The sequence below is a fragment of the Monodon monoceros genome, unplaced genomic scaffold (genome assembly GCF_005190385.1).
Source record: "Monodon monoceros isolate NGI ecotype Baffin Bay Population unplaced genomic scaffold, NGI_Narwhal_1 Super_Scaffold_5, whole genome shotgun sequence".
NCBI lineage: Eukaryota > Metazoa > Chordata > Mammalia > Artiodactyla > Monodontidae > Monodon > Monodon monoceros.
The window spans coordinates 55,194,753-55,221,730 of NW_021703782.1; the positions used below are offsets into that span (position 1 = coordinate 55,194,753).

Here is a 26,978-nt window from a genome sequence, read left to right on the forward strand (position 1 = left end):
TTTATTATGTTGAGGTAAGTTCCCTCTATGCCTGCTTTCTGGAGGGTTTTTATCATAAATTGGTGTTGAATTTTGTCCAAAGCTTTCTCTGTATCTATTGAGATGATCATACGTTTTTTTTTCCTTCAATTTGTTGATATGGTGTATCACATTGATTGATCTGCGTATACTGAAGAATCCCTTTGCATTTGTGGGATAAACCTCACTTGATCATGGTGTATGATCCTTTTAATGTGCTGTTGGATTCTGTTTGCTAGTATTTTATTGAGGAGTTTTGCATCTATGTTAATCATTGATATTGGTCTGTAGTTTTCTTCTTTTGTGACGTCTTTGTTTTTGGTGTCAGCATGATGGTGGCCTCGTAGAATGAGTTTGTGAGTGTTCCTCCCTCTGCAATATTTTGGAAGAGTTTAAGAAGGACAGGTGTTAGCTCTTCTCTAAATGTTTGATAGAATTCGCCTGTGAAGCCATCTGGTCCTGGGCTTTTGTTTGTTGGAAGACTTTTTTTTTTTTTTTTTTAACATCTTTAGTGGAGTATAACTGCTTTACAATGGTGTGTTAGTTTCTGCTTTATAACAAAGTGAATCAGTTATACATATACATATATCCCCATATCTCTTCCCTCTTGCCTCTCCCTCCCTGCAACCCTCCCTATCCCACCCTGGTGGAAGATTTTTAATCACAGTTTCAATTTCAGTGCTTGTGATTGGTCTATTCATATTTTCTATTTCTTCCTGGTTTAGTCTTGGACGGTTGTGCATTTCTAAGAATTTGTCCATTTCTTCCAGGTTGTCCATTTTATTGGCATATAGTTGCTTGTAGTAAACTATCATGATCCTTTGTATTTCTGAAGTGTCAATTGTTACTTCCCCTTTTTCATTTCTAATTCTATTGATTTGAGTCTTCTCCCTTTTTTCCTTGATGAGTCTCGCTAATGTTTTGTCAATTTTGTTTATCTTCTCAAAGGACCAGCTTTTAGTTTTATTGATCTTTGCTATTGTTTCCTTCATTTCTTTTTCATTTATTTTTGATCTGATCTTTACGATTTCTTTCCTTCTGCTAAATTTGGGGTTTTTTTGTTCTTCTTTCTCTAATTGCTTTAGGTGTAAGGTTAGGTTTTTTATTTCAGATGTTTCTTGTTTCTTAAGGTTGGATTGTATTGCTATAAACTTCCCTCCTAGAGCTACTTTTGCTGCAGCCCATAGGTTTTGGGTGATTGTGTTTTCATTGTCATTTGTTTCTAGGTATTTTTTGATTTCCTCTTTGATTTCTTCAGTGATCTCTTGGTTATTATGTAGAGTATTGTTTAGCATCCATGTGTTTGCATTTTTTACAGATTTTTTCCTGTAATTGATATCTAGTCTCATAGTGTTGTGGTCAGAAAACATATTTGATACGATTTCAATTTTCTTAAATTTACCAAGGCTTGACTTGTGACCCAAGATATGATCTATACTTGAGAATGTTCCATGAGCAGTTGAGAAGGAAGTGTATCCTGTTGTTTTTGGATGGAATGTCCCATAAATATCAATTAAGTTCATCTTGTTTAATGTCTCATTTAAAGCTTGTGTTTCCTTATTTATTTTCATTTTGGATGATCTGTCCATTGGGGAAAGTGGGGTGTTCAAGTCCCCTACTATGATTGTGTTACTGTCAATTTCCCCTTTTATGCCTGTTAGTATTTGTCTTATGTATTGAGGTGTTCCTGTGTTGGGTGCATAAATATTTACAATTGTTATATCTTCTTCTTGGATTGATCCCTTGATCATTATGTAGTGTCCTTCTTTGTCTCTTGTAATAGTCTTTGTTTTTTTTGTTTTGTTTTGTTTTTTTTTGTTTTGTTTGCGATAACGTGGACCTTTCACTGCTGTGGCCTATTCCGCAGCAGAGGACAGGCTCCGGACGCACAGGCCCAGCGGCCATGGCTCACAGGCCAAGCCGCTCCGTGGCATGTGGGATCTTCCCGGACCGGGGCACAAACCTGCGTCCCCCACATCGGCAGGTGGACTCTCAACCACTGCGCCATGAGGGAAGCCCTCTAGTCTTTGTTTTAAAGTCTATTTTGTCAGATATGAGAATTGCTACTCCAGCTTTCTTTTGATTTCCATTTGCATGGAATATCTTTTTCCATCCCCTCACTTTCAGTCTGTATGTGTCCCTAGGTCTGAAGTGGGTCTCTTGTGGGCAGCATATATACGGGTCTTGTTTTTGTATCCATTCTGCCAGTCTCTGTCTTTTGGTTGGAGAAAGACAACCAAAAGAATTTAATCCATTTACATTTAAGGTAATTATCGATATGTTTATTCCTATTCCCATTTTCTTAATTGTTTTGGGTTTTTTATTATAGGTCTTTTCCATCTCTTGTGTTTCCTGCCTAGAGAAGTTCCTTTAGCATTTGTTGTAGAGTTCTTTGGTGGTGCTGAATTCTCTTAGCTTTTGCTTGGCTGTAAAGGTTTTAATTTGTCCATCAAGTGTGAATGATATCCTTGCTGGATAGAGTAATCTTGGTTGTAGGTTTTTCCCTTTCATCACTTTAAAATATGTCCTGCCACTCCCTTCTGGCTTGCAGAGTTTCTGGCAAAAGATCAGCTGTTAACCTTATGGGGATTCCCTTGTATGTTATTTTTTTGTTTTTCCATTGCTGCTTTTTGTATTTTTTCTTTGTATTTAATTTTTGATAGTTTGATTAATATGGGTCTTGGTGTGTGTCTCCTTGGATTTATCCTGTATGGAATTCTCTGTGCTTGCTGGACTTGATTAACTATTTCCTTTCCCATATTAGGGAAGTTTTCAACTATAATCTCTTCAAATATTTTCTTAGTCCCTTTCTTTTTCTCTTCTTCTGGGACCCCTATAATTCGAATGTTGGTGTGTTTAATGTTGTCCCAGAGGTCTCTGAGACTGTCCTCAATTCTTTCCATTATTTTTTCTTTATTCTGCTCTGTAGTAGTTATTTCCACTATTTTGTCTTCCAGGTCACTTATCTGTTCTTCTGCCTCAGTTATTCTGCTATTGATCCCTTCTAGAGAATTTTTAAGTTTATTTATTGCGTTGTTCATGGTTGTTTGTTTGCTCTTTGGTTTTTCTAGGTTCTTGTTAAATGTTTCTCATATTTTCTCCATTGTATTTTCAAGATTTTTGGATCATCTTTACTATCATTTTTATGAATTCTTTTTCAGGTAGACTGCCTATTTCTTCTTCATTTCTTAGGTCTGGTGGGTTTTTACCTTGTTTCTTCATCTGCTGTGTGTTTCTTTGTCTTCTCATTTTGCTTAACTTACTGTTTGGGTTCTCCTTTTTGCAGCCTCCAAGTTCATAGTTCCCATTGTTTTTGGTGTCTGCCCCCAGTGGCTACGGTTCATTCAGTGGGTTGTGTAGGCTTTCTGATGGAGGGGACTAGTGCTTGTGTTCTGGTGGGTGAGGCTAGATCTTGTCTTTCGTGTGGGCAGGTCCACATCTGGGGGTGTGTTTTGGGGTGTCTGTGACCTTATTATGATTTTAGGCAGCCTCTCTCCTAATGGGTGGGGTTGTGTTCCTGTCTTGCTAGTTGTTTGGCATAGGGTATCCAGCACTGGAGCTTGCTGGTTGTTGAGTGGAGCTGGGTCTTGGCATTGAGATGGAGATCTCTGGCAGATTTTTGCTGTTTGGTATTATGTGGAGCTGGGAGGTCTCTGTTGGACCAATGTCCTGAACTTCGCTCTCCCACCTCAGAGGCACAGCTCTGATGCTGCCTGGAGCACCGAGAGCTTGTCATCCACCCGGCTCAGAATAAAAGGCAGAAAGAAAGAAAGACAGAAAGAAAAAGATAAAATAAAATTAAAAATGTATTAAAATAAAAAACAAAAAAATATTAAAATTTTTTTAAGTGATTAGAAAAAAGAAAGAACAACCAAACCAAAAAACAAATCCACCAATGACAACAAGCACTGAAAACTATACTAAAAAAAGAAAAAAAAAAAGGAACGACAGAACCCTAGGACAAATGGTAAAAGCAAAGCTATGCAGACAAAATCACACACAGAAGCATACACTTACAAACTCACAAAAATAGAAAAAGGGAAAAAATATATATATATTGTTGCTCCCAAAGTCCACCTCCTGAATTTGGGATGATTCGTTGTCTATTCAGGTATTCCACACATGCAGGGTACATGAAGTTGATTGTGGAGATTTAATCCACTGCGCCTGAGGCGTCTGGGAGAGATTTCCCTTTCTCTTCTTTGTTCCCACAGCTCCCGGGGTTCAACTTTGGATTTGGCCCTGCCTCTGCATGTAGGTCGCCCTTAGGTGTCCGTTGTTTGCTCAGACAGGACAGGGTTAAAGGAGCAGCTGATTCGGGGTCTCTGGGTCACTCAGGCCGGGGGGAGGGAGTGTAGGGAATGCAGGGCAAACCTGCACGTCAGAGGCCAGCGAGACGTTGCACCAGCCTGAGGTGCCATGCGTTCTCCCGGGGAAGTTGTCCCTGGATCGTGGGACCCTGGCCGTTGCGGGCTGCACAGGCTCCCAGGAGGGGAGGCGTGGATAGTGACCTGTGCTCGCACACAGGCTTCTTGGTGGCGGAAGCAGCAGCCTTAACGTCTCATGCCCGTCTCTGGGGTCCGCCCTGATAGCCACGCCTCGCGCCCGTCTCTGGAGCTCCTTCACGGCGCGCTCTTAATCCTCTCTCCTTGCCCACCAGGAAACAAAGAAGGAAGAAAAAGTCTCTTGCCTCTTCGGCAGGGCCACACCTTTTTCCGGACTCCCTCCCGGCTAGGCTAGCCGTGGTGCACTAACCCCCTGCAGGCTGTGTTCACGCCACCAACCCCAGTCCTCTCCCTGCGATCCGACGGAAGCCCGAGCCTCAGCTCCCAGCACCGCCCGCCCCGGCGGGTGAGCACACAAGCCTCTCGGGCTGGTGAGTGCTGGTTGGCCCTGATCCTCTGTGAGGGAATCTCTCCGCTTTGCCCTCCGCACCCGTGTTGCTGTGCTCTCCTCCGCAGCTCCAAAGCTTTCCCCCTGCGCCACCTGCAGTCTCCGCCCGCGAAGGGGCTTCCTAGTGTGTGGAAACTTTTCCTCCTTCACAGCTCCCTCCCACTGGTGCGGTTCCCGTCCCTATTCTTTTGTCTCTGTTTATTCTTTTTTCTTTTGCCCTACCCAGGTACGTGGGGAATTTCTTGCCTTTTGGGAGGTCTGAGGTCTTTTGCCAGCGTTCAGTAGGTGTTCTGTAGGAGTTGTTCCACATGTAGATGTATTTCTGATGTATTTGTGGGGAGGAAAATGATCTCTGCGTCTTACTCTTCCGCCATCTTGAAGCTCCCTAAATTTTTATTTTATACTGGAATATAGTTGATTAACAATATTGTGTTAGTTTCAGTTGTGCAGCAAAGTGATTCAGTTATACATATACAAGTATCTATTCTTTTTCCAATTATTTTCCCATTTAGGTTTTAAATGAGCTTAGTTATAAAACAAACACAGACTTAGAGAACAAACTTATGGTTACTAGGGGAAGGGGTGGGGGCAGAGACAGATAGATTGGGAGTTTGGGATTGACATGTACACACTGCTATATTTAAAATAGATAACCAACGAGGAACTACTGTATAGCACAGGGAACTCTGCTCAATATTCTGTAATGTGCTTCCTTTTAAATAAGTGGTGGTGCAGGTGCCTTGGTATTACCACTAGTTGTTTTCAGCTTCGGTCTTAGCTAAGATTGGAATACAACCGAAAAGTTCTATCCAAATCCCAGTATGCATTATTTTGTCTATACTTCTTTGCCTAGTTCTGCACATTGTCCTCTGTTTAATTGGAGCAAGCTGGCTAGATCCCTTTTCTGGTTTGGTCCATTCTAAGGCTTGATTTGACTGAGTGTGTATTCACGAAGTCTGTGGATGTTTTTATTTATTTTATTTTTTTTGCGGTACGTGGGCCTTTCACTGTTGTGGCCTCTCCCGCTGCAGAGCACAGGCTCTGGACACGCTGGCTCAGCGGCCATGGCTCATGGGCCTAGCCGCTCCACGGCATGTGGGATCTTCCCGGACCGGGGCATGAACACGTGTCCCCTGCATCGGCAGGCGGACTCTCAACCACTGCGCCACCAGGGAAGCCCTGTGGATGTTTATTACAAGCAAAGAGATGTTTCTTTGAGTGGGACTCAAAGTCAACACTGGGAGGATCTGTAAATTTGGTAATTTGAATTATTATACCTATGAATTCTATAGAAATGTTGTTAGCAATTTCCAGAGAAAACCAATTAATGATTTTCCTTCATAGTAAAGTGATTGAAAATGATCACATCATTTCCCACACAGGTTGGGATTTGAAGCCACTCATAGAGACTGGTTCATCAGGCTGCTAAAGCATTCTGGCAGTCTTGCATCCTAGGTGATCTTTCAAAAATCATTTTTTTTTTTTTTTTTAAAGAAAGGAATGGAAAAAGACAACCTGCAATATACTCTTACCCATAATAATGAGAATTTTTATTTTTGAAAATAAGAAATTGATGAGATATGGATAATACAGGGATGGAGTTAAATGAGTTTAGTGTATAAAAACTCCCATTCTGAATGCCACTTGATGGAGAAAAATCATATAGAGCAGAATTTTTAAAAATAATTAATGACAAAACATATTTATTCTATGAGTCATAAGGTCTAAGGCCTGCAGAAGTTATGATCACTGAAAAAAGAGATTACCAGTTATTGGAAAATATACCTTTGGAAATAACAACGAAAGAAAAAGAGAAACACACTTGAAGGAATAAGATGTGTGTTAAGCAAAAACCACCCCCTAGTTATGGTCTTATTGATTATGCTTTTAAAGGGACTTTGCCATCCAGGTATCATGGACATGCCAGGAATGAAGTTTATTCAACCTTACTTTCAATCCAGAATTGATATTTACTATTGCTGGTGTTGAATAATTGTTATGACAGCTATAGAGTAAGCTCACTACCAATGGCAGGCCCATGGAAGGAATATTCTTGTCATGATTGAAAAATATGGTGTCTTCTTAAATGGGGTACAGTTCTTACCACAAATCATGTTGAAGGATGTGTATTCATGTAAGCACATGTATGTCTGTGTGTGTGTGTATAGTGGATACATTGTCAAGTAGGTCATTTAACCAACTGAAATGTTTGTTGGACTTAAAATATTTGAGAGCCACAGTTACAATACAGAACAAAGAATATAGTTTTGATTTTGCTTTCTACCTGAGACAGTGTTGTGGTATTACTGGTAAATATTAAGTATTTACTATATAACACATTGAATCATTTAATATTAGCAATATTCCAAATGTGGGAGGTACCATATGCATGTAAATACATGTACTAATATTAGAGGCTTGAAAATGTGTATAGCCTCTTGTTTTAAATACTAGAACAATATATAAGCCTATAGAACATCAAGAACACATACTTGTATATAGAGGAATGTTATTTTATATTTTTAAACATTATAGGCTGGGCCTTCAATTTTTCAAGTTCCTAGTAACACAATAAAAAGTGGACAGACTGTCTGTTTGCTCCCCTCAACTCTGGTGTTTCCGTATTCTGGTTTTTGCTTTGAGCTTAGTTCTGAGTTAATCAGTGATGCTTGTATTGGCATCACATTCCTAAATTAACTTAACCGGCTCTTATTAACCTTCAGATGTTTCACACAGTATGTGAATGGCGATCGGAGTATAGACACACTAAGTGAACATGTTTGAAACATTGGGACCTCTGTGGATGATTACATGGCTGGAAGCAATTGTTGAGAATAGCATACTTCTTCTTTTGGAATGATTAAAAGAAAAAAAAGTTGACTTGACATCCTAAGTTAACATTAGAGGTTTTTGTTGTTTTCTGGCTAATTTACAACTTGAATAATTTTATGCTGCCTACTTAAATAATTTCCTTTGGAGTTTATTTCTCATTAATTTTGTATTACTTCATCTTCTCTCACAGTTTGCATTGTTTTGTCATATGCCCGTCCTTGCAAAGGCAGATATTCACACATATTTTTATCTATGTCTACATAGATCTAAAGTCTATAACTCTTGAAAAGTGTAATTACTCATCACATTTTTTGATATTTAATAGGAATAAGCAAAGGTGCTATCCTATGGGAAAAAAATACTTGGAGCATTTGTCAAGAGATTACTTGATTTACAAGCACAGCATGTAGAAATATTCCACATAATGTGATGCATCATACATATACAACAAATTAGAATTACTAAAGGAAATTATTTCATCATGTAAGACCCTTAAATACGGTTATTTCCCATATTCTTCTCACTCTAAATTCTTCCCTGCATCATCTCATCCATCACAGGATTCCAACTATTTTTTTCATGTGAATCATACTCAAAACTGTATTTTAAATCTTGAGCTTTCCCCATGTCTTCCCGAATCTCTTATATTAGGTAAAATCATCCATCCCTGCCGACCCACAGTTGTACACCATGAAACTAGGAGACTAGAAACTTGAAACTCACTTTTACCTCGGCTTCCCCTTAAATAAAATGAATGTTTGCTAAACCTGTGAAATATTTCTCCAAAATGTATCTAACTCATCTCTTCCATTATCTTCCCAGGAATTGTATTCAAATACAGACTTCATCACCTTACATTAAAACAAATGCAGCAACCTTCTAACTGATCTTATCTTTGTTCCCTCCCCCCCCCCCCCCTCTCCTTCTTCCCCCCCCCCCCCCCCCCCCCCCGCCAACTAAACTCACTAAACAAAGATTATATTTTAGAATGTGAACACTGTACTCTTACTTTCTTGGTTTAAAAATATTTGGCTCCGTACTTCCTACCAAATGGACCCTACAACCCTTCCAGTTTCTCACGGTTAGACAGAGCTGACCATATCTTTGTCATGCTTCCGCATAACTTGCCACTCTGTCTTCCTAATCCTGTCCCCAAACAAATGCACCCAGTCAGGGGCCACACTTCACCCTTCATCTGTTTAATATCCCTGCACCTTGATCATACTCTTCCCTTTGCCTCAAAAGCCCTTAACTACATTCCTGTCTGTCAAAATTCTATTGACGCTGTTAGTCTTGGCTTCCCTGATCCTTGACAAAATTCACCCCTCACCCTGTGTGCTGTCTTAGCTATTGATTCTTTCACATAGTTCCTTCTGGTCACATGCATGTTTCCACCATTATATAGTAAGATTTTTGAGGGACTGTTCTTGGAGCCCTCAAGTGCTAAATAAACATTGTTTCATACAGAGAGTCTGAGAGGTGTTCAACAAATGTTTGTTAAATTGAACAAATAGTAATATAATTTAATGTTTGTTAAATGTGAATATAATTTTCTGCAAGTAATGCAAGAATATGCTTTATACAGATGCATGTGGGGGTAATATAAATCTGTTTTCAGAAGATACACTCATCTAATTTTATCTTGGGCTGAATATTTAAAAGTGATTTACTTAAAATAGAAATAAAATATAGTCACTTTGTCCTTTCCATATCTCTCTCCATCTCTTTTTCCTTTATTCCCTCCTTCAAGTTAGTGTTCATCAAGTCAAATTTTTTATGCCCTATTTCTCAGAAGCTTGTTTACTGAGCTCACTGTTTTTGATTCATCATAACTGCGGGTAACTAACGTTTCTCATAGACTGCTGTGGGCAATGTGGATTGATTTCTTTGGATGTCTCTTGATGTCTTGGGGATCATCTCTTGTGTTCATTATCTATTTTAGAAAAAAATGGATTTATAATATGTATACATTTGTGTCTATCATAACCTTGCTTCAAAGGGATATTATTAGTTTACAGAGGAATGGTCACTATGATGAGATAAAATGTTGTGATGGCAGAACAGGAAGACGTTGGCATGAGATAAGTTGATGTCAGGAGTGCAGCCCTGCCATGGACTTCTGTGCCTTTGCTAGAAGTAGACCACAGTTTTAGCTCTAAATCTCCTAACCCCTCTGGAAATGAGAAAGAGAGGCCTGTGACACAGATATACAATGTCCATAAAATAAAAACAAATCTGTTCTTCAGAAAACAAACAAACAAACTCATAACTATCCCTGAAACTGAAACCAGGGGAAAAAGATGTCTTACATCGTTCTTCAGAATGAGGACATTGTCGGTTGTAAAGAATATTCTCTGCCTCATATGCATGTTTAATTCTCTGCAAGATCACAGGACAGTTGTTTATTAAATTACCTCAGTGTAACCTGGGGAATTATACCCAAAAGTAACTCAGGAAGACTTGTTTTCCAGCAAACAATAAAAAATTGTCCTGGTATCCTGGGCTCTGATCTTCTAGATAATCAGAGGATCATTTTTATGTGATGTGGAGAAGTAGATGAGATTGGATTATTTTGATTAATTATCCACAAATATTGCCTCTCTGGCCAAGCTGTAATAGTTTTGTTTTTGTTTTTGTTTTTTGCAGTACTTGGGCCTCTCGCTGCTGTAGCCTCCCGTTGCGGAGCACAGGCTCTGGACGCACAGGCTCAGTGGCCTCGGCTCACGGGCCCAGCCGCTCTGCGGCATGTGGGGTCTTCCCAGACCGGGGCACAAACCCGTGTCCCCTGCATTGGCAGTTGGACTCTCAACCACTGCACCACCAGGGAAGCCCTGTAATAGGTTTTGTCCATCAGTTTGAGGTTCACATCCTTGACAAGTGTAAACTAAAGGAGGACTCTGTGGTTGGTTGTGAAGTTTCAGACTTTAACATTCACCTCTGTTAAGGCCAAGTTTGCACATCATCTTCTTAAGAAAATCCAGGAGGGTGGTTATAGGCCAGCCACCCTCTCTGTTAAAGGGGACAAAGTGAGCATCCATAATTTCAGCTTGACTTTGTATGAAGTAGGTTAGATCTCTCCTAAAATAGGATTCATGGGAAATTAAGGGAACTACCAATCTGTGCCATAAAGTACAGATATAATAACTTGAACCTGAAAAACAAGAAATTATAGCCAGTGTACATTCCACTTTTAAATTTTGTCAAATTAAAAAAAAAAGACCTCTGCAAAACACCATTTGAACAATTATCTGTGATCAATCAGTTGAAATATACAAACTTTGGTAACTGAATGAGGTAATGTCTATAGACCCAGTTACTGAAAACAGTCAAACCTTCAGAATATCTACCAAAAGGCATGCCTTTGACTTTAGTTGATCTGCTTAGCCGTTTTCTTCTGAAAATCACTCTGATAAGATTTGTTGTAATTGGCTCTGTCGTAGGGGCTAGTATCATGTATTTTATCAGCATGGCATAGTTCCCCTCAGAATTATCTCATGTTCTACAATTCATAAATTATTTTAGTGAGAAATTTTCCATTTAATGTCTGCCTTTTGAAGAACAACCCAGAAAAAAAAATTTTTCTTTTTCTCATTAACACTGTAAGGCTCCTGGAGTCCAGATACCTCTGATGAACTCTGCCGTGGGTTAAATAGAATAACTAAAAGTTAAATGATGGGCTTCCCTGGTGGCGCAGTGGTTGAGATTCCACCTGCCGATGCAGGGGACATGGGTTCGTGCCCCGGTCCGGGAGGATCCCACATGCCGCGGAGCAGTTGGGCCCATGAGCCATGGCCGCTGAGCCTGCGCATCCGGAGCCTGTGCTCTGCAACAGGAGAGGCCACAACAGTGAGAGGCCCGCGTACCGCAAAAAAAAAAAAAAAAAAGTTAAATTATTAGAAACATGTCACCATATGTTTGAACAAACAGTAGACTCTTTGACAGGGGTGGAATATAAGTATTAAGACAAATATTATCGGAAATTCCCTGGTGGTCCAGTGGTTAGGATTTGGTGCTTTTACTGCTGGGACCCGAGTTCCATCCCTGGTTGGGGAACTAAGATCCCACAAGCTGCACAGCACAGCCAAATTACGAAAAAAGAAAAAAAAAAAAAAAAAAAAAAAAGACAAATATTATCTTCCCTGCCAGGAAATGAATTCAAAATATGAAGAAAGAATGTATGTCTGAGAGTGAAAGAGAGGTGAGGATGGGCCAACCTAGTCTTAAATCTTCTGCTGCATTTTTTTTCCTTACAACAGAAGAGGGTAACATTTAAAAACTATGATTGTATGTGCTAGAATGTTCTTAAATCTCTATCATATTAAAACCCATCAAGAAAATTGATATCCCAGAAAGTTTTTTTCTAGAACCTCACTCACCATGTTTCAGGAAAGTAGCTTAGGCTTACATGAGAGTCACCAAAGATTGGCTTTATTGTGTGACTTAACCGCTATTGGCAAAGGAGCAGATCTGTCAGGATTTCAACATCAAAGTTCCTATGCTGTGCCCAATTGGTTCTCAGTAAATGGAAATCTATGAACTTTCAAACCCAAGTCACCAGCACCAGAGGCTAAGGCTATGATAGCCATTAGCAAAACCAAACTGGAAAATGTCTTTCACTGGGCAAACACTCTTGATTATATTTTATATGCTTCTGAGTTAATTCCTGGAAAACTATAAAATTTGCCAGTTTGATTATAATTTGCCCATGAAGCGTATCATGCACATTTTACAAAGCTGTGTTGTGTATTTTATCTTTATAACAATAAGCACCTAAATTACACTGGGTATTTTAGGGATCAGTGGCTGAAATACAGTTCTCACTTCCTTTAGCAAATGCACACACATTATTTGCTCAGCAGCCTCAGCCATTATCACTAAGCAATTGAAAGAGCGTTCATCTTGCAGTAAACGTAAAACCATCCACTTGTGCTGTGGGAAGAACTGCAGGATAGGTTGGCTTTCTATGCCAGTGAATTCAAGGCTGCGATAACTTTTTCACTTGTCAAGTTGCTGTCACTTTGTTAAGGAATTAGAGATTGTATGTTGCCTAAATTTATAACAATATGTCAGTCTCTTGCAACTAAATGAAAATGAACAACTCTGGGTTGTTTTCAGTATGTAAGAAAAAGGTTTATTGTATCACTAGTGAGTATCTTGTCATTGGAAACTTGTATCTATTTAATTGGCGTGTAGCATATTGAAATGCAACAACTATGAGTTATTTTTAAAACGAGTCTTAATGACATGTCTTCATAGGAGTACAACTCAAATTACTTTACCTTTTATTCAAAGGCATTCACTGTCATACTCTGATATTTAGTGAGTTTCTTCTCTGGCTAGAGAGAAACTCCCCTGGCATGCTCAGCTGTCTTCAGTTTGCAGGGATTGAGTTGTTGGTGGGGAAAACTGAGGCAAATCTATGGGTATCTCCATCCCATTCTAGACTGATGCCCAGGGAGCGCCTGCCACATTGATAGTGAGGGTGCTGAGCTCACGTGTGTAGGCAGACACAGTCCTTTCTTGCCTTCACCCTGAGACAAAGCATGTAGGGAAGCAAATGGCTTAATATACCACCCCTTCCGTCAGTTCCTGAAGGTAAATATGGGTCACTACTCATTTGGCAGATACAGTTACTTTGTGCTCCGTGCTGTGCTCCACCCCGGGGCACCTATACTGGTGAAGAAAAGAGTCCAACCTCCAGGGACATGTGCTGTTACATAGGTGCCTCAGATGTATGTAGCTCATCAGCTTTGCCTGTAACCCTTTTTCTAATTTGCTGAGTTTAACCTCTATTGAAGAAAGTCAAGCCTTCAGAATTTTATATATGGAAGCCTGATAGCTCTTCTAGGAGCAAAGACTATGAGATTTCATTCATGTACTTTTTGGTGGTGATTTTGTCCATTTTTGATAGTTTTTCTTCTATTTGGTTAGTTTCCAGATGTCTGAGCTTCCACTGAGTAGCAGTGTATTATTTTTGATATTTCAAAATTATTGAATAATTGTGTATCCTATGTTTGCATTTAGATATAGTATTACTTTATTTGGTAAGTTTATATCGAGAGAGAAAAGCTCAAAAATTGAAAAAAAGGAAAACGTAGTTATATTTCTTTGGACACTTTTCATATATTGACAGGTTGTGAGTCCAAAGACTTAAGACTGACAAATGTAAGTAGTTCTTTTTGGTAATTCTTTGCTGTTAAATTCAGGCTCACTTTTGACATAGAAATAGAAAATTATTTCTATCTGGGGGGAGACTTCCTCCATAGATATATAATACATTCTTGAAACACAAGTTCTGTTAAAGGTTTATTCACGTGCTCTTGTAGTTTTCATTCTTTACAGTGAAACACCATATATATTTTTTTTTCCACAATACCCCGCCAAATAAAACTGCCATTACCTCTGTTTGCAGAATCTGTCTTCTCCCTTCAGATAAATAGCAGCCATTCAAAACTATGAGAAATGCTACCAAGTGGAGTTAAATGGTGAAACGTTCTCTTCGGAAAATGTATTTAGACTTATCTGAATCATGTTATTTTTGTGCTTGCTTCTCTTGCCCCCATTCCCATAAATCGTTAAAGACAGCAGGATGACAAACATTTGTCTTTACTGTGTTGTAGGTCCAGGGGGAGAACTGTGAACAGGTGGAGAGAAGGGGGAAGATAGATTTCTGAAAAATTTCAAAAGCGTGGCTTAAGAAACAACTCTTGTATTTATGAAGCAATTCTGGGGTTTAAGTCAGGTTGACAATATTTTAGTTGGAAGGAAACTTACCAAAAAGCTCATCTTCTATCTTAAACTTTCTCAGACATTTGGGAAGAAAATTAATAAAGCATCTGTCCACTTCACATTTTCACTTCTCTAAACAAAAATCATAACTGAAATTTTTACTTTAGAGTGTTGATTTCTCTACATTTTTTTTTCATGACCTTGAGCCTTACTCTTGAATTATTACCAAATTTTGTTCATTTGGTTGATAATTAAATATTTCTAAGTCTTAATTTTAGAGGAATTTACATATTTTCAGATCTAAAAGTTTTTTGCTGTTATTGTTATAAATTTGATAACAGTTGAAATGTCAGTTAATCTGTATTCAAGGGGGCCTCTAATGAGTACATATTTGGGAATATTTTTCAGAGTTGGGAGAAAAATGCCTGCGACATGCAGCTATGCAGAAGCTTTGGGAATAAATCTTGCACACCTAAGATATTAATAAGATAATCTAAAAACTTATAAAATCTCATTTAAGTAACATAAAGTAATATAATAATTTACTTACATGATTTTAAAATTTGAAACCATCTCAATTGTATAAAAAAATGGAAACTAAAAACACAGAGAACTTATTTTTCCTGAATTATTTGTAAATTGCCGACATGATACCTGCGACCCTTGGGTACCTGTATTTCCTCCAGACAAGGACGTTCTGTAGTTTCAACCATCCACATCAGGAAGTAAACACTGATGCATCATAACCATGTAATTCTCAGACCCCATTCACCTCATACTACATTTCAGCATTGTCCCATTTAGGTTTCATCAACTGTCCCTATTCACATTTCTCTAAATGTCTTCAAAGGCTTTAGTTCAAAATTACACTTTGCCTTTGTCAATCTGCAAGAGTTCCTCAGTCTTCCTTTGACATTCCTAGTCTTGATAGTTTCGAAGATAACAAGGCTGTTATTTCATAAAATGTTCTTATTTGGGGTTTTGCTGCTGTTTACTCATGATCATATTTAGATTATGGATCTTTGGATCTATGGATCTTATCTTAGTTCGTTCAGACTGCTATAACAAAATACCATATACTGGGTGACTTATGAACAACAGATATTTATTTCTCATAGTTCTGTGTCTGATGAGAGCCCACTTCCTAGCTCATAGAGCATCTTCTTTACTCTGTGTCCTCACATGGAGGGGGCAGAGATGTCTCTGGGGCCTCTTTTAGAGGGGCTTTAATCCCATTCATACAGGCTGTGCCCTCATGACCTAATCACATCCCAAAGGCCCCACCTCTAAATACCATCACATTGGGCGCTAGGATTAAACATAACGGATTTTGGAGGAGCACAAACATTTAGTCTATAGCAAATATCATAGAAGTGATGCTATGTTATTTTCAGCACGAGTTTGATTTATCCCATCATTGATATTGTTAATGTTGGTATCTTGATCAAGGCTGTTTCTGTGGGGCTTCTCTGTCATAGAGTTATTCTTTTCCTTTATATTTAATCAATTCATGGCAGGAGTTACTTAGAGACTATGCCAATACACCATTCTTGCTGAAACTTTTCAATTTATTCTTTTATAGCAGTATAGACTCATGTCTTTTTATCTTATTTAATGTTTTATAATGTGGTGATATTGTTTTTTCTTCATTATTTTTTGTTGTTATTATTCAGATGGTCCCACATTTGGCTAATGAGAACCCCTTCAAGCTCCTTTGACCTTTGAACATGCCCCTGTCATTCTTTGAGTACTTCCATGTACTAAACATATTTCAGGTACATCTTGTACTTTCCTTGTCCCAGTGCTGGGTAGAATTAGTCGTTTCTCCAAGGAGCTCTGTTTCTTCTCACTAGAGAGTCATATTTAGAAACCAAGACCTAGATACTAGGTATGGCCATTTCTATTGGGTATGGCTGCTCCTAGCTTCTCTCGAGTCACACAGCTAGGGAAGATGTGTTTAGTAAGCTTATATAAGGAGTGTATGTATGTGTGTATATGCACACTCATTTACAATTACATTGATTTCTATATCAATATGTATATTTTTAAAACCATGAGTTCATACCAGTACCTCCAAGTCCAATCCAAAACCACATGGTTCATTCTAGTTTTCTTATTGATGAAAAATTTGATCACATAAACATTTTATTTATTTTTATTTACATTCACCACAATACAGGGAGGCAGCCAGGATGAATGTTTTCCTTGGCTTTATTTGTTTTGAGCTCACTAGAATTCCTGTTACAAAGCCAGCAAATAATGGAGGCAGGAGCCAAATCCAGTTCTCTTTCCATGTTTACTATTCTTTGTCCCTTTCTAAAAACAAACAAACAAAGAAGAACGGTAATTAAATTCTTGAACCTTAGCTCTATTATGCATTTTTCCTTTTTTTTCCTTAAAAAACTTCATGGTATGATTTAAATATTAATTTATGTAAAGTGGTTAATATACAAAATAGGGAAAAATTTGGACAATGTATGGGATAAGTATCATGACACCAGCTTGTTAGTAAAAATAAATTAATAGAAAGCAGCGAGCTTTGTGAAAATGGATGTTATTGGATTTTTAGTGAGTTATTTATTCCCAAGGATAAATGCATAACCCTGATTTCTAAATATGTACTTAGATATCCAAGTATTAATAGACCTCATCCCCTCCCCCACCCCTCAATGAATTTTAGATCACAAAGAGTATGATCATTTGCTAAGGCCAAACACTAACAACAAATGGGGGTTAACATAATGCCATGTGAAATTGCAGCTACCACATTCATGCTAATGATAATTTAATCTCAATGAGTTTGTGTTCTGCTACACAGACAGTAGACATTACTTTGCGATTTATAGGATAATTGCATACATGGCTTCTAAATAAATTTGCTTTACTCTGTGCCAAGAATGCCTTACAACCTCCTCCATATGTGAAGACTATTTCAGAAAATGGAGCTTTTGCTCTGGAATACTCTGTGGGTTGCTGGTTAGTATGCTGAATATTTAGTAGCTGCTAATGAGACTCCTATCAGCTTATCAATGTCTAATTTCCTATTCTTGTATGGCATAATTTTATGAGAAATCTTCGGAGACCCTTATACCCAGTAACTGCCCTTAAGAGATACCTTAATCCAGTCTGAAATAAAAGCTTCTCTGATTGACTTATGGCCATATTAAGACAAGCATACCCATCTGTACATAATAACTTGCAAAGAGGATCTTGGACTAAAAATTCTTCGCATCTTGTTCATAATTATTTTGGGGGACCAGACCTTATATTTATCATTTCATCTGGAATATCATTTATTAACTGGCGGTTTCCTCCTGCTTTCGACGTTTTCTTTTTGACTTAGAATAGCCTCTGACTTAGAATTAGAAACCACTTTATATATTTTTTTTCAGTTTCATTCATATGCATATCATTTTGATAATGGCCCAGGCACCTAACTTTGCTAGAAAATGTTGATTTGACTTTTCTTTCTTTCCCTTTTACTTTTCTGTTTTCAGCCCCTTATGCAATTCACCTGCAGGAAGATTGATTTTGAATAATACGGTCATGATGTCAAAACAGTACAAATTATACCCTGCTGCCATATGGAATGGTGAAAATAAAAGCTTTATTTACACTGTGTTCTTTAAGAAAAGAATAATAAATGTTTTTTTCCCCTCTTCAGGGATTGTATTCTGGAAAGAAACGGTTCTTGTTTGTAGCCTGATAGCGTGGTTTATTCTGAAAGATAATGACTTGAAAACTCATTTGCTGTTCAACAAAGTAACAAATACTCCAACTACTAACCCCTCAGCCTTCCAGCCTCTGAGACACAGATCTGTCTCCTTTCCCAGGCAAAGCCATTTGGGGTAGTCATTATTGGTCCCGTATTACAGAGGAGACCCCTGTGCGGTGTCAGGTTATAGGGTTGATATGCTGAATCTACTTCTGTCTGCTTCTCAGGTCTGTGTACTGTCTTTGGGTGTCTGCTCAAAGCAGAAGTCCTGCCACTTATAGCCCTTCCTAGATAATGAATTAGAAATTACAGAAGGGTTAAAGACATAGGCACAGGCTGAACTTGAGCTCCTTAGGGAAATTATTTGATATTTATCATCCTTTTCATAATTCCATTTCTCATCCACATTTTATTGGCTAACATACATGGCAGAATTCTGTCCTACCTGGAAACTGTGCAAAAAAATGAGAAGTCAGTTGATACATATTAAAGGATGAATCTTTTTGTTATGTAAAAGTTTTAAAATTATTATTACATCCCATGAAACTTTAGTCCTTTCTGCTTAAAAAATAAAAGATGACCAAGTATTTAGAATAATTTTTGTTGTGTCTTCCATTATGAGTTGACTCCGATTAAGAGTTCTATCAGTGTTCATGATGAATATTTATTCAAAGAACAGCAATTGGCATAGAGGAAACATGTTGAAGTAAAAATACACCAAATCTAGAGTTAAAAGATTTAAAAGAATTTTCTGCTGTATGTATGACTGAGACCCAGTAACAATTTTGCTGAGTCTTTGTGTCTACAGAAAATGGTAATTATTATACCACCCTTGCTTACCTCAAGCGACCCTAATAAGTCTCAAATGGTTTCAGTGTTTTCAGTCATTCACAGCAAAGCTTTGCGGTCCCAGATATTTAGCGTTATTTTTTGTTTTGGGGAACAAATTGGATGACAATATGATCTGTTTTATTTGTGCTGTTTGTGTTGTTGATTAATCAAAAGCCTAAAATCTTGTTCAGAGTGAGAAATGAGGGCTTTTACTAGCTTTTAAGAGGTTACTTGGCACATATACTACCCTCTAAATTCACTTGCATTTCTATATAATCCCTGTTTCTTTATGATTCCCGTAGAATATTTCTCCCATTTATAGTTTATTGCTGCAGCTCTTGTTATATCAAGCCTTAGAGTCACTTGCCTCTGTTCTATTTAAATCTTTTGTGGGAGATTGGGATAGAGTAAGTACATATATGCTAATATTTTACTAGATGCCAGGCACTAGTGCCAGGCTGCACCAGGCACATTTAATGCATTATCCCATTCAATCCTCCATCTATGGGCTGGGTACTATTTTTACTCCCAAAGAATCTAATCATCCTACAGATAAAATTAAATCACAGCAATATAGAGATTCTCTAGATTACTTCATACCCAGGGCCTGGCCCAGTCTTGGCACAAAGAAGGCTTTCAGTAAATATCTGTAGAATGAGTGATGATCTATTGACAGTCCATCTATTAACAGTCCAGTAGATTTTTTTTTTTTGGAGTATAATTGCTTTACAATGTCGCGTTAGCTTCTGCTGTACAGCAAAGCAAATCAGCCACATGTATACCCATATCCCCTCCCTCTTGGGCTTCCCTCCCGCCCCTGACCCCCATCTCACCCTGTCCAGATTTTTTTTTTTTTTTTTTTTAAATTTTTGGCTGCGTTGGGTCTTTATTGCTGCACGTGGGCTTTCTCTAGTTGCGGAGAGCGGGCCTACTCTTCGTTGCTGTGCACGGGCTCTAGGGCACGCGGGCTTCAGTAGTTGTGCCTTGCGGGCTCTAGAGTGCAGGCTCAGTACTTGTGGCACACGGCCTTAGTTGCTCTGCGGCATGTGGGATCCTCCCCGACCGAGGATCCAACCCGTGTCCCCTGCATTGGCAGGCGGATTCTTAACCACTTCGCCACCAGGAAGTCCCCCAGTAGATTTGTTTAAACTAGTAGTTTAAAAGATCTTTTTCTTTTATTGTAATGCAACTTTCATAAATATGAAGATACTTTCTTATTGACCATCTTAAGACCAATATATTTACATTTTTCAAGAGGATTTTTACTGTCTTAGGTAGTACTGTATCTCTAACAGGTAAGCATGCCTTTCAACATATTTTAAGGGGTATAGTACTTTATTTAAGAAAATATTCTTCATACTATCCATCTAATATTTGACTTATGTTAAGAAAAACTTCCCTTATGCAATTCTTTCATCCTTCAAAATGAAAAAAAAAAATGTTAGTTGTGCTCCTGTAAGATTACATCATGAATGCCTAAAGCTTCAAGATATGCAGCCACTGAGAAATTTCTGCTCCTGGCAGAAATCTTTGCTCCTGGCAGAAAGAAGACCCAGAATGTTGACTCAACATGCAACTGAGTGATTCACTTAGATGTTATCATTAGTTTGAACATCAACAATCCCATTATTCTAAAGATAGGATAGCAGAGTAGAGGTACATATTCCATTGTGTTCTTTTAAGTTTCATTGTGTTCACACTTAAGGTTTCGTTATGTGGTTGCCATTTTGACTTGTAGGAACTTACAACCGGTATATGAGGGAAGGCTTCCTGTAAAATTAAGAAAGCAGGAACTGAGTTGTGTGTTTCTAGTGTAGCAACTGCACTCAGTTAAAGAAAGAGCCAAGCATAAATTGCACATCCCAAATGATGAAAGTCATTTGCTAATTAAATAAAACCTGTGACTATAAAAATGAAGAAAGCCATCATTAACAAGTATTTTTGTGAATTTATAAGTTTAATACTACTTAAGACACTGTAAAAGATAGTTTTGCCTCTTAGACTTATATTTAAATTGGGGAGACCCAATCTGTAGCCACAGGACAATTAAAGAATGATTAACTGTTTAAAAAGATGCCGTTAGGACTTCACTTCCCTGGTGGTCCTGTGGTTGGGAATCCGTGCTTCCACTGCAGGGGGCACAGGTTCGATCCCTGGTCAGGGAATTAAGATCCTACAGGCCATGCAATACAGCCAAAAATATGAATAGGATAGGATAGAATAGAATAGAATTAAATTAAATTAAGTTTAAAAAGATGCCATTAAATAAGCCCAGTAGGAATTCAGAGATGTCACATGAATAAATGCAGAAATGGTTGCCCAAATTTCCTAAATATGTCTAATTGCAAGTGTTTATTGAATACGGTAATGGTTAAAAAGGAAGTAACCTATAGCCCTGCCCTCTGTGAGCTTTGAAAGCTTTTAAAGAGGAGCCACTATGAACTGTTTGGTCCTCAGGAAGGTGGTTCAGAGGGATGAGTTCTCCAAGGAAAAAAAAAATTTAAAAAAGCTTATCTCTTTCTCCAGATTCACGTCTTTTAATAATTCTTTTGGAAGAGCATACTGTTGATATAATTGACGTGATTTTTCTTCATAAACATATTTGCTATAAATCTAAAAAATTGGAAATGTGGCATCATGACAAATGGTCCTTTATTGAAAACTTCTTTAAATCTTTTGGGACTAGAGTCAAAGCACCTGTCTGATTGAACTCACTGAATCCTAGCAAGATTAGGCAAGAGGAACTGCTTAGGGCCACCTTGGAAGGAGGCTGTGGACTTAGTAGGCAATTTAGTTTTGTGTTTGCTATCAAATAAGAGAGGTTGAGTTTTGTGGAACTGGAGCAAAAGTAAAGCATCACTAAAATTGTTTATGGTTGAACAATGAAAGTAGTTTGAGCAAATTATGCAAAAGCTATTACTTTATCATTCACAGATATCTAAAGCATAACTCCCTACAAAACAAAGTCGGGCTATTTTCCCTATACATTCCTTTAAGTCCTGGAGAGGTTAGGGGTTATTAACAAAAGTTTTACAGCAATGGGAAGTTGACTTTGAAAAATGCTGAGGTTCATTATTCTCTTTCCTTAATGGAAAGAGAAAGTTTCATATCAGCATGTTTTATTAAGACCCCAAACAGGTTCAAGGAATGTGCTATATTTCCAGGTCTATTATAGCTGCCATTCCAAACAAAATATGTATGACTTCTACGATTCACTACGCACAAGTATGTAGTAATCTGCCCTTTAATGGCCTCTCAAAATGACGGACCAAATGGCTTTGTGAAGGTCAAGTCTGATTTAAATTGTTGATGAATTAGTAGCTAATCCTGCTTGATTGAATATTAATATGGAACAGTAATAAGTAAGGCATTTTAAAGCTTAATGAACACATTAAAGAATAGGACAAAATGCTTTTCTTTTCACTTGTGTAAAAAGTTTAAAGCTACTAACATTAAGACAGTTTGTTAATTTTTGCTTCTGTATTTTCCTGTAAAAGTTTGTGTGGTTAACATATAAAGGGTATTGATTTTTTTTTTTTTTCCTCAGGTTCCTGGTACTATACATTTGATGAGCTGTCAAAATTGATGTTATCAAATGGCCAAGGCAGTTTTATATAAATCACCAATAAATGTAGAGGTGAAAAAAAAGCAATTAACGTCTTCTAAACTACGCCCGCTGAGATTAGCATACCAATTAGAAATTTCATTATTTCTACAGTTCATTTTATGTTGAATACTGAGTTTTATTGCCAAATACCTGACAGTCAAATTGGAAACAAGCCACAACTGTCAATGTGTAACAGCACTGGCTATTTGAATCTGTTACATTGTGATGTTTCTCATGAAAATTTAATGAAGAAAGTGCATTAAAAGAGTTTCTGTGCAAAGGGGGGGATGGATAGAATTTAATTACCCTTATTAAAAATAAGAAAGGAGCTCTCTTTACATCCTTTGTCTGATTAGTATGCGAGAAAGATTATCTTTGTTGTACACTTTTGTATATGGAAATGGGGCTCTGGAGTGTTCTTTATGAGCTAAGAAGGAAAAGAAAGGTCATGCAAATGTATTAGACTGCTTTCCATAGGGCACAAGTCAATTTTGTCAGCTCTCCCCAAGGTGAGGTCTTCATTTCTTATAAATGGTTATTCTAAATTTCTTTGGTAAGAGCCTTTAGTAAGTGGCTCAACAATCTCAAGTCTTTGACATTTGCCACTGATAGGTATAGAATATTGGCATGGTTCTTCAGAGAGATGAACTTGTAGAAGAAAAGTAATGACTAGTAGAGCAGTGTTTATGCATGTGGATGTAACTAGTAGTTAGATGCCACAGGAGTGACTCAATGTCCTGGGAAAGACAGAAACAGCTCAGGAATCCCAAGGTGATTTTTTTATTAACTGAAGTTAATTGCTTTCAATATGGAAATTAACAACAACAAAATATAAGAGCTTTTTTAAAAACTCATTTCTAGGTGTCTAAGGCAGTGCAGTTGATTTTGGGGCACTTGAGATAAATTATTTTTATTCTTTGAAGCATTCTGGGTCAATAGCTGGTGAGTGAGATATTTAATAATATAATGTGTGTGGTACAATGGCTATTGAGCTTTTTGCTTTATTTTTTTATTTTCCCAAATAACATTAAAACTAAGCTTTAGATGTAAACACATTGACTAAAGCTTTAAAGCCATTTAAAAAAAAAAAAGTCCGATGAAATTCAAGTGGAATAGAGTATTAAAATTAGCATAGCCTAATTTGCAAAATGCTCTTTATCTGACTTGTAATTTTTAACCTTCCCTTGGAGCCTTGAAAAATCATCTTGAAATTCCATTCTTAACCACTGTTTCTGACACTTGTCCACTGTAGACCTAGGCTTGGCTGGCAGCCTGTAAGCATTCAAGTAAATGGAAAGTATTACTACTGCTTCCTCAAAAGAGCCACATCTTTCAACTTAAGTAAAATGTAGCTCATCGAAGTTAACTATCTTTTTAGTCTCTGGCCGTAATTAGCTGGTGGGACAGGAAAATACCCTCTGGTGAATCCATGTGTCAAACCCAACTGCTCCAGCAACTTCTTTTGGACTTTTCATAAATCTCCCTTGGGAGAACCAGAGTCTACTTTTCCCTATTAGCGCCTTGATTTTCTCTTACAGAAGCCTGGATTTAATGTTCAGGATATCTTCCCTTTCTTGGGAGCTTTAATCTTTGGTAGTATTTTGACATTCTTTTACTATTCACATTCCAAATCTCTCTCTCTAGTTCTGAACTATTCCTCTGATGAGCTCTCTACCATAAGCAGTTTTCTACTATGTGTAGTAGGAAACTTTTTAATCACTGTGATATATTCATATTTAGGCTTAGAAATCACTGGAGTTCTCTCAAAATCTGTCAGCCCAGACTAACTTGATGGCAGGGGATTTGGATGCAAGCGAGGCATGGAGAAATTTGTATTACAGAAGGATAAACTGATGAGAATTAAAAAATACAAGACAGTGGATTTAGGTACTTACTACTGCAGTTGATATGAGGAGGAAAAGATTAAGTCTGTTGGAGAGAGTTTTGAAAAGTTTTATAAAGAAGGTGATTTTAGTTGTGTGGCTTTCTAGAGACACGGACAGTGTACTCATTGGATATGATTTGTCTGGGGAATGGTGAGAATTTCATTGTGGGCAGAAGAAAGGTTTCCTATGAGGGAGGTCATCCATGAGAGGCTGAGAAAAATGGGTCCTGATTTTAAAAGACTTCGCTAGCCAGATTTAGGAGATTTGAGTTTACCCTGTAAGTACAGAGAGAGTGGAGAACGCATAGATTTAGTCAACAATGCGGTGGAGTCATCAAAATGTGACCTTTTCCCTTGAAATTGTGCATCTTTAGCAAGACTCAGAGAATCATACCAGAAATTGTGGGAGACATCCAAGTAGAAGCCAGGTACCACACCTGATGGTTTCTGTTTTGCTCACTGGTTCTGCTTTAGAGTCATTTTGGAATTGGTGGCTGATGACAATTCATCAGAGGTCATGCGGGAATGTTGGAATGTTGATTACATTAACACCAGGCCCAACTGGACGTCAAAATGTTTCATAATAGTCTTCAAACAAACACCCAAGTTCTAATTTAGATAATTCTCACCCATATAACTAAAATTCCTTCAATCCTTGAATAGAATAATATACCTTTCTAATGCTAACTGGAAGAGCTGGCCATGCAGGGTATCAACGTAGTCATGCTTCAGGGACTTAGGAGGACTTTAATTTCTCAAGATCTAAGATCTGGGGCAATTTTGATGTGGGATAGGGAGAAATGAACTTTGGATGAGTTGAAGATTCAAAATTTAGGAGTTTCAACTTTTTAATGACTGAAAATGGTGTAGGCCTTTAGAATGGAAGAAAGTATTCTCTTACCCTAAGGAATGTATGTATGCTTCTGTGTTGCATTTTTGAGTTGCTTTTGTTCTTTTCTTCTTTTGTAAGGGAGACTTTCAGGTACTTTTCTGCCTAATTGAAACTCTCTACAAAGGAATTCATTCAGGTTGAACCTGTGCTTGGGTGAAAAAATATACAGAGTTTTACCTAAAAGTTAAAAGAAAAACATAACTGATTCAAATACAGATAGCTTGGTCCAGCTAACCTGCTTGTTAACCGTGTCCTCGTAAAGCTAGCTCTTTTGGATCAATGGTTTTCCTCAAAGAAAACTTTTTTTTCTCAGTGCCTTTCTTTTTTTTTTTTTTTTTTTTTTTTTTTTTTTTGTGGTATAAGTTGAATACCTTTTTATTAAATTAAAATATGGTTGACATACAATATTATGCTAGTTTCAGATATACTACATAGTGATTTGACATTTGTATACATTATGAAATGACCTCAGTGCCTGTACTTCTGACGTTCCTTTCTTTCTGGCCAACTCAACTTGTTCCTAAAGGCTCATTTCACAGCTTCCTCTTGGTGCTCACTGACCTCATCAGACACATACTGTAGAGTGACTTCTCCTTCTCTGCTCCCAGAGAACTTGATCCATTCCTTGGTCATGGTTTTTATCACACATGTCTGAGCTCTTTGTTAGGCTGTTGGCCTCTTAGACTGTGCACTCTTCTGGCCAGGAACAACGTTCCTTAATGTAACAGTGCAATGCTACCTAGTTTGTGTTAGTTTCTCAAGAAATGATAGGTTAATGGGAGAGGTTAATGGTCAATATCTCTTGAATCTTGGGTATCTGACTTGATAACATGTTTGTATCACCTTTTGTCTTGCAGAGGATCAAATTCCCAGGGGCTTCCCTACCATTGACATGGGCCCGCAGTTGAAGGTGGTTGAGCGTACACGCACTGCCACCATGCTTTGTGCAGCCAGTGGGAATCCGGATCCAGAAATCACTTGGTTCAAAGATTTCTTACCTGTCGACACAAGCAACAACAATGGTCGTATTAAGCAGTTGCGATCAGGTAGGGTCTTGTTACTGTTTCCACAAGCTCCTAGAGAATTTTATTTTTTCTTTTTAGTTTTCTCTCTCTTTATTTTTATTTTATTTATTTTTAATTTTTAGGTATTGATTTTTCTCCCTCTTCTCTTTCTCTGTTATTTAACGTGTTGTCCACGTTTGTGATGTCATAGCCCGTTTCAGAGTCTGTCTTTCTTCTCCTCTGTGTTTTGCAGCTTCTGTTTAATCCACATTGCTCAGTGCTGTGACTGCATTTTTGATAATTTTTTAATTTACTGCTCTTCCGCAGTATTTGATGGATCCATTTTCTCCTCTTTCTTTCTTATTTCTCTGTTTTCTTTTGAAACAAATTTATTTCAACATTGGACTTCATTCAGAACTTGCAAGGAGTTCCAATGGTTATATCCATTAAAAACCAAAAATGTTCATATTCAATGCTAAAATGATTCAGTTTTATTAAAGTGTGTTTTCTCTCTCTTTTCTGCATTTGAACTCATCAAACTACCAAAGTTTAGTAAGTTTGGGCACATCTAC

At 37.8% G+C, this 26,978-nt stretch overlaps 1 protein-coding gene across 10 annotated transcripts in view; it reads left to right on the plus strand.

Moving 5' to 3' along the window:
* PTPRD (protein tyrosine phosphatase receptor type D) overlaps positions 1-26,978 on the plus strand; it is a 2,000,866-nt gene that overhangs the window by 1,771,197 nt on the left and 202,691 nt on the right. For all 10 annotated transcript variants that reach the window (XM_029201877.1, XM_029201881.1, XM_029201880.1 and 7 more), the window contains one exon: positions 26,260-26,448. In XM_029201877.1, coding sequence (XP_029057710.1) covers positions 26,260-26,448 — 189 coding nt within the window. The remainder of the gene's footprint in view (positions 1-26,259; positions 26,449-26,978) is intronic.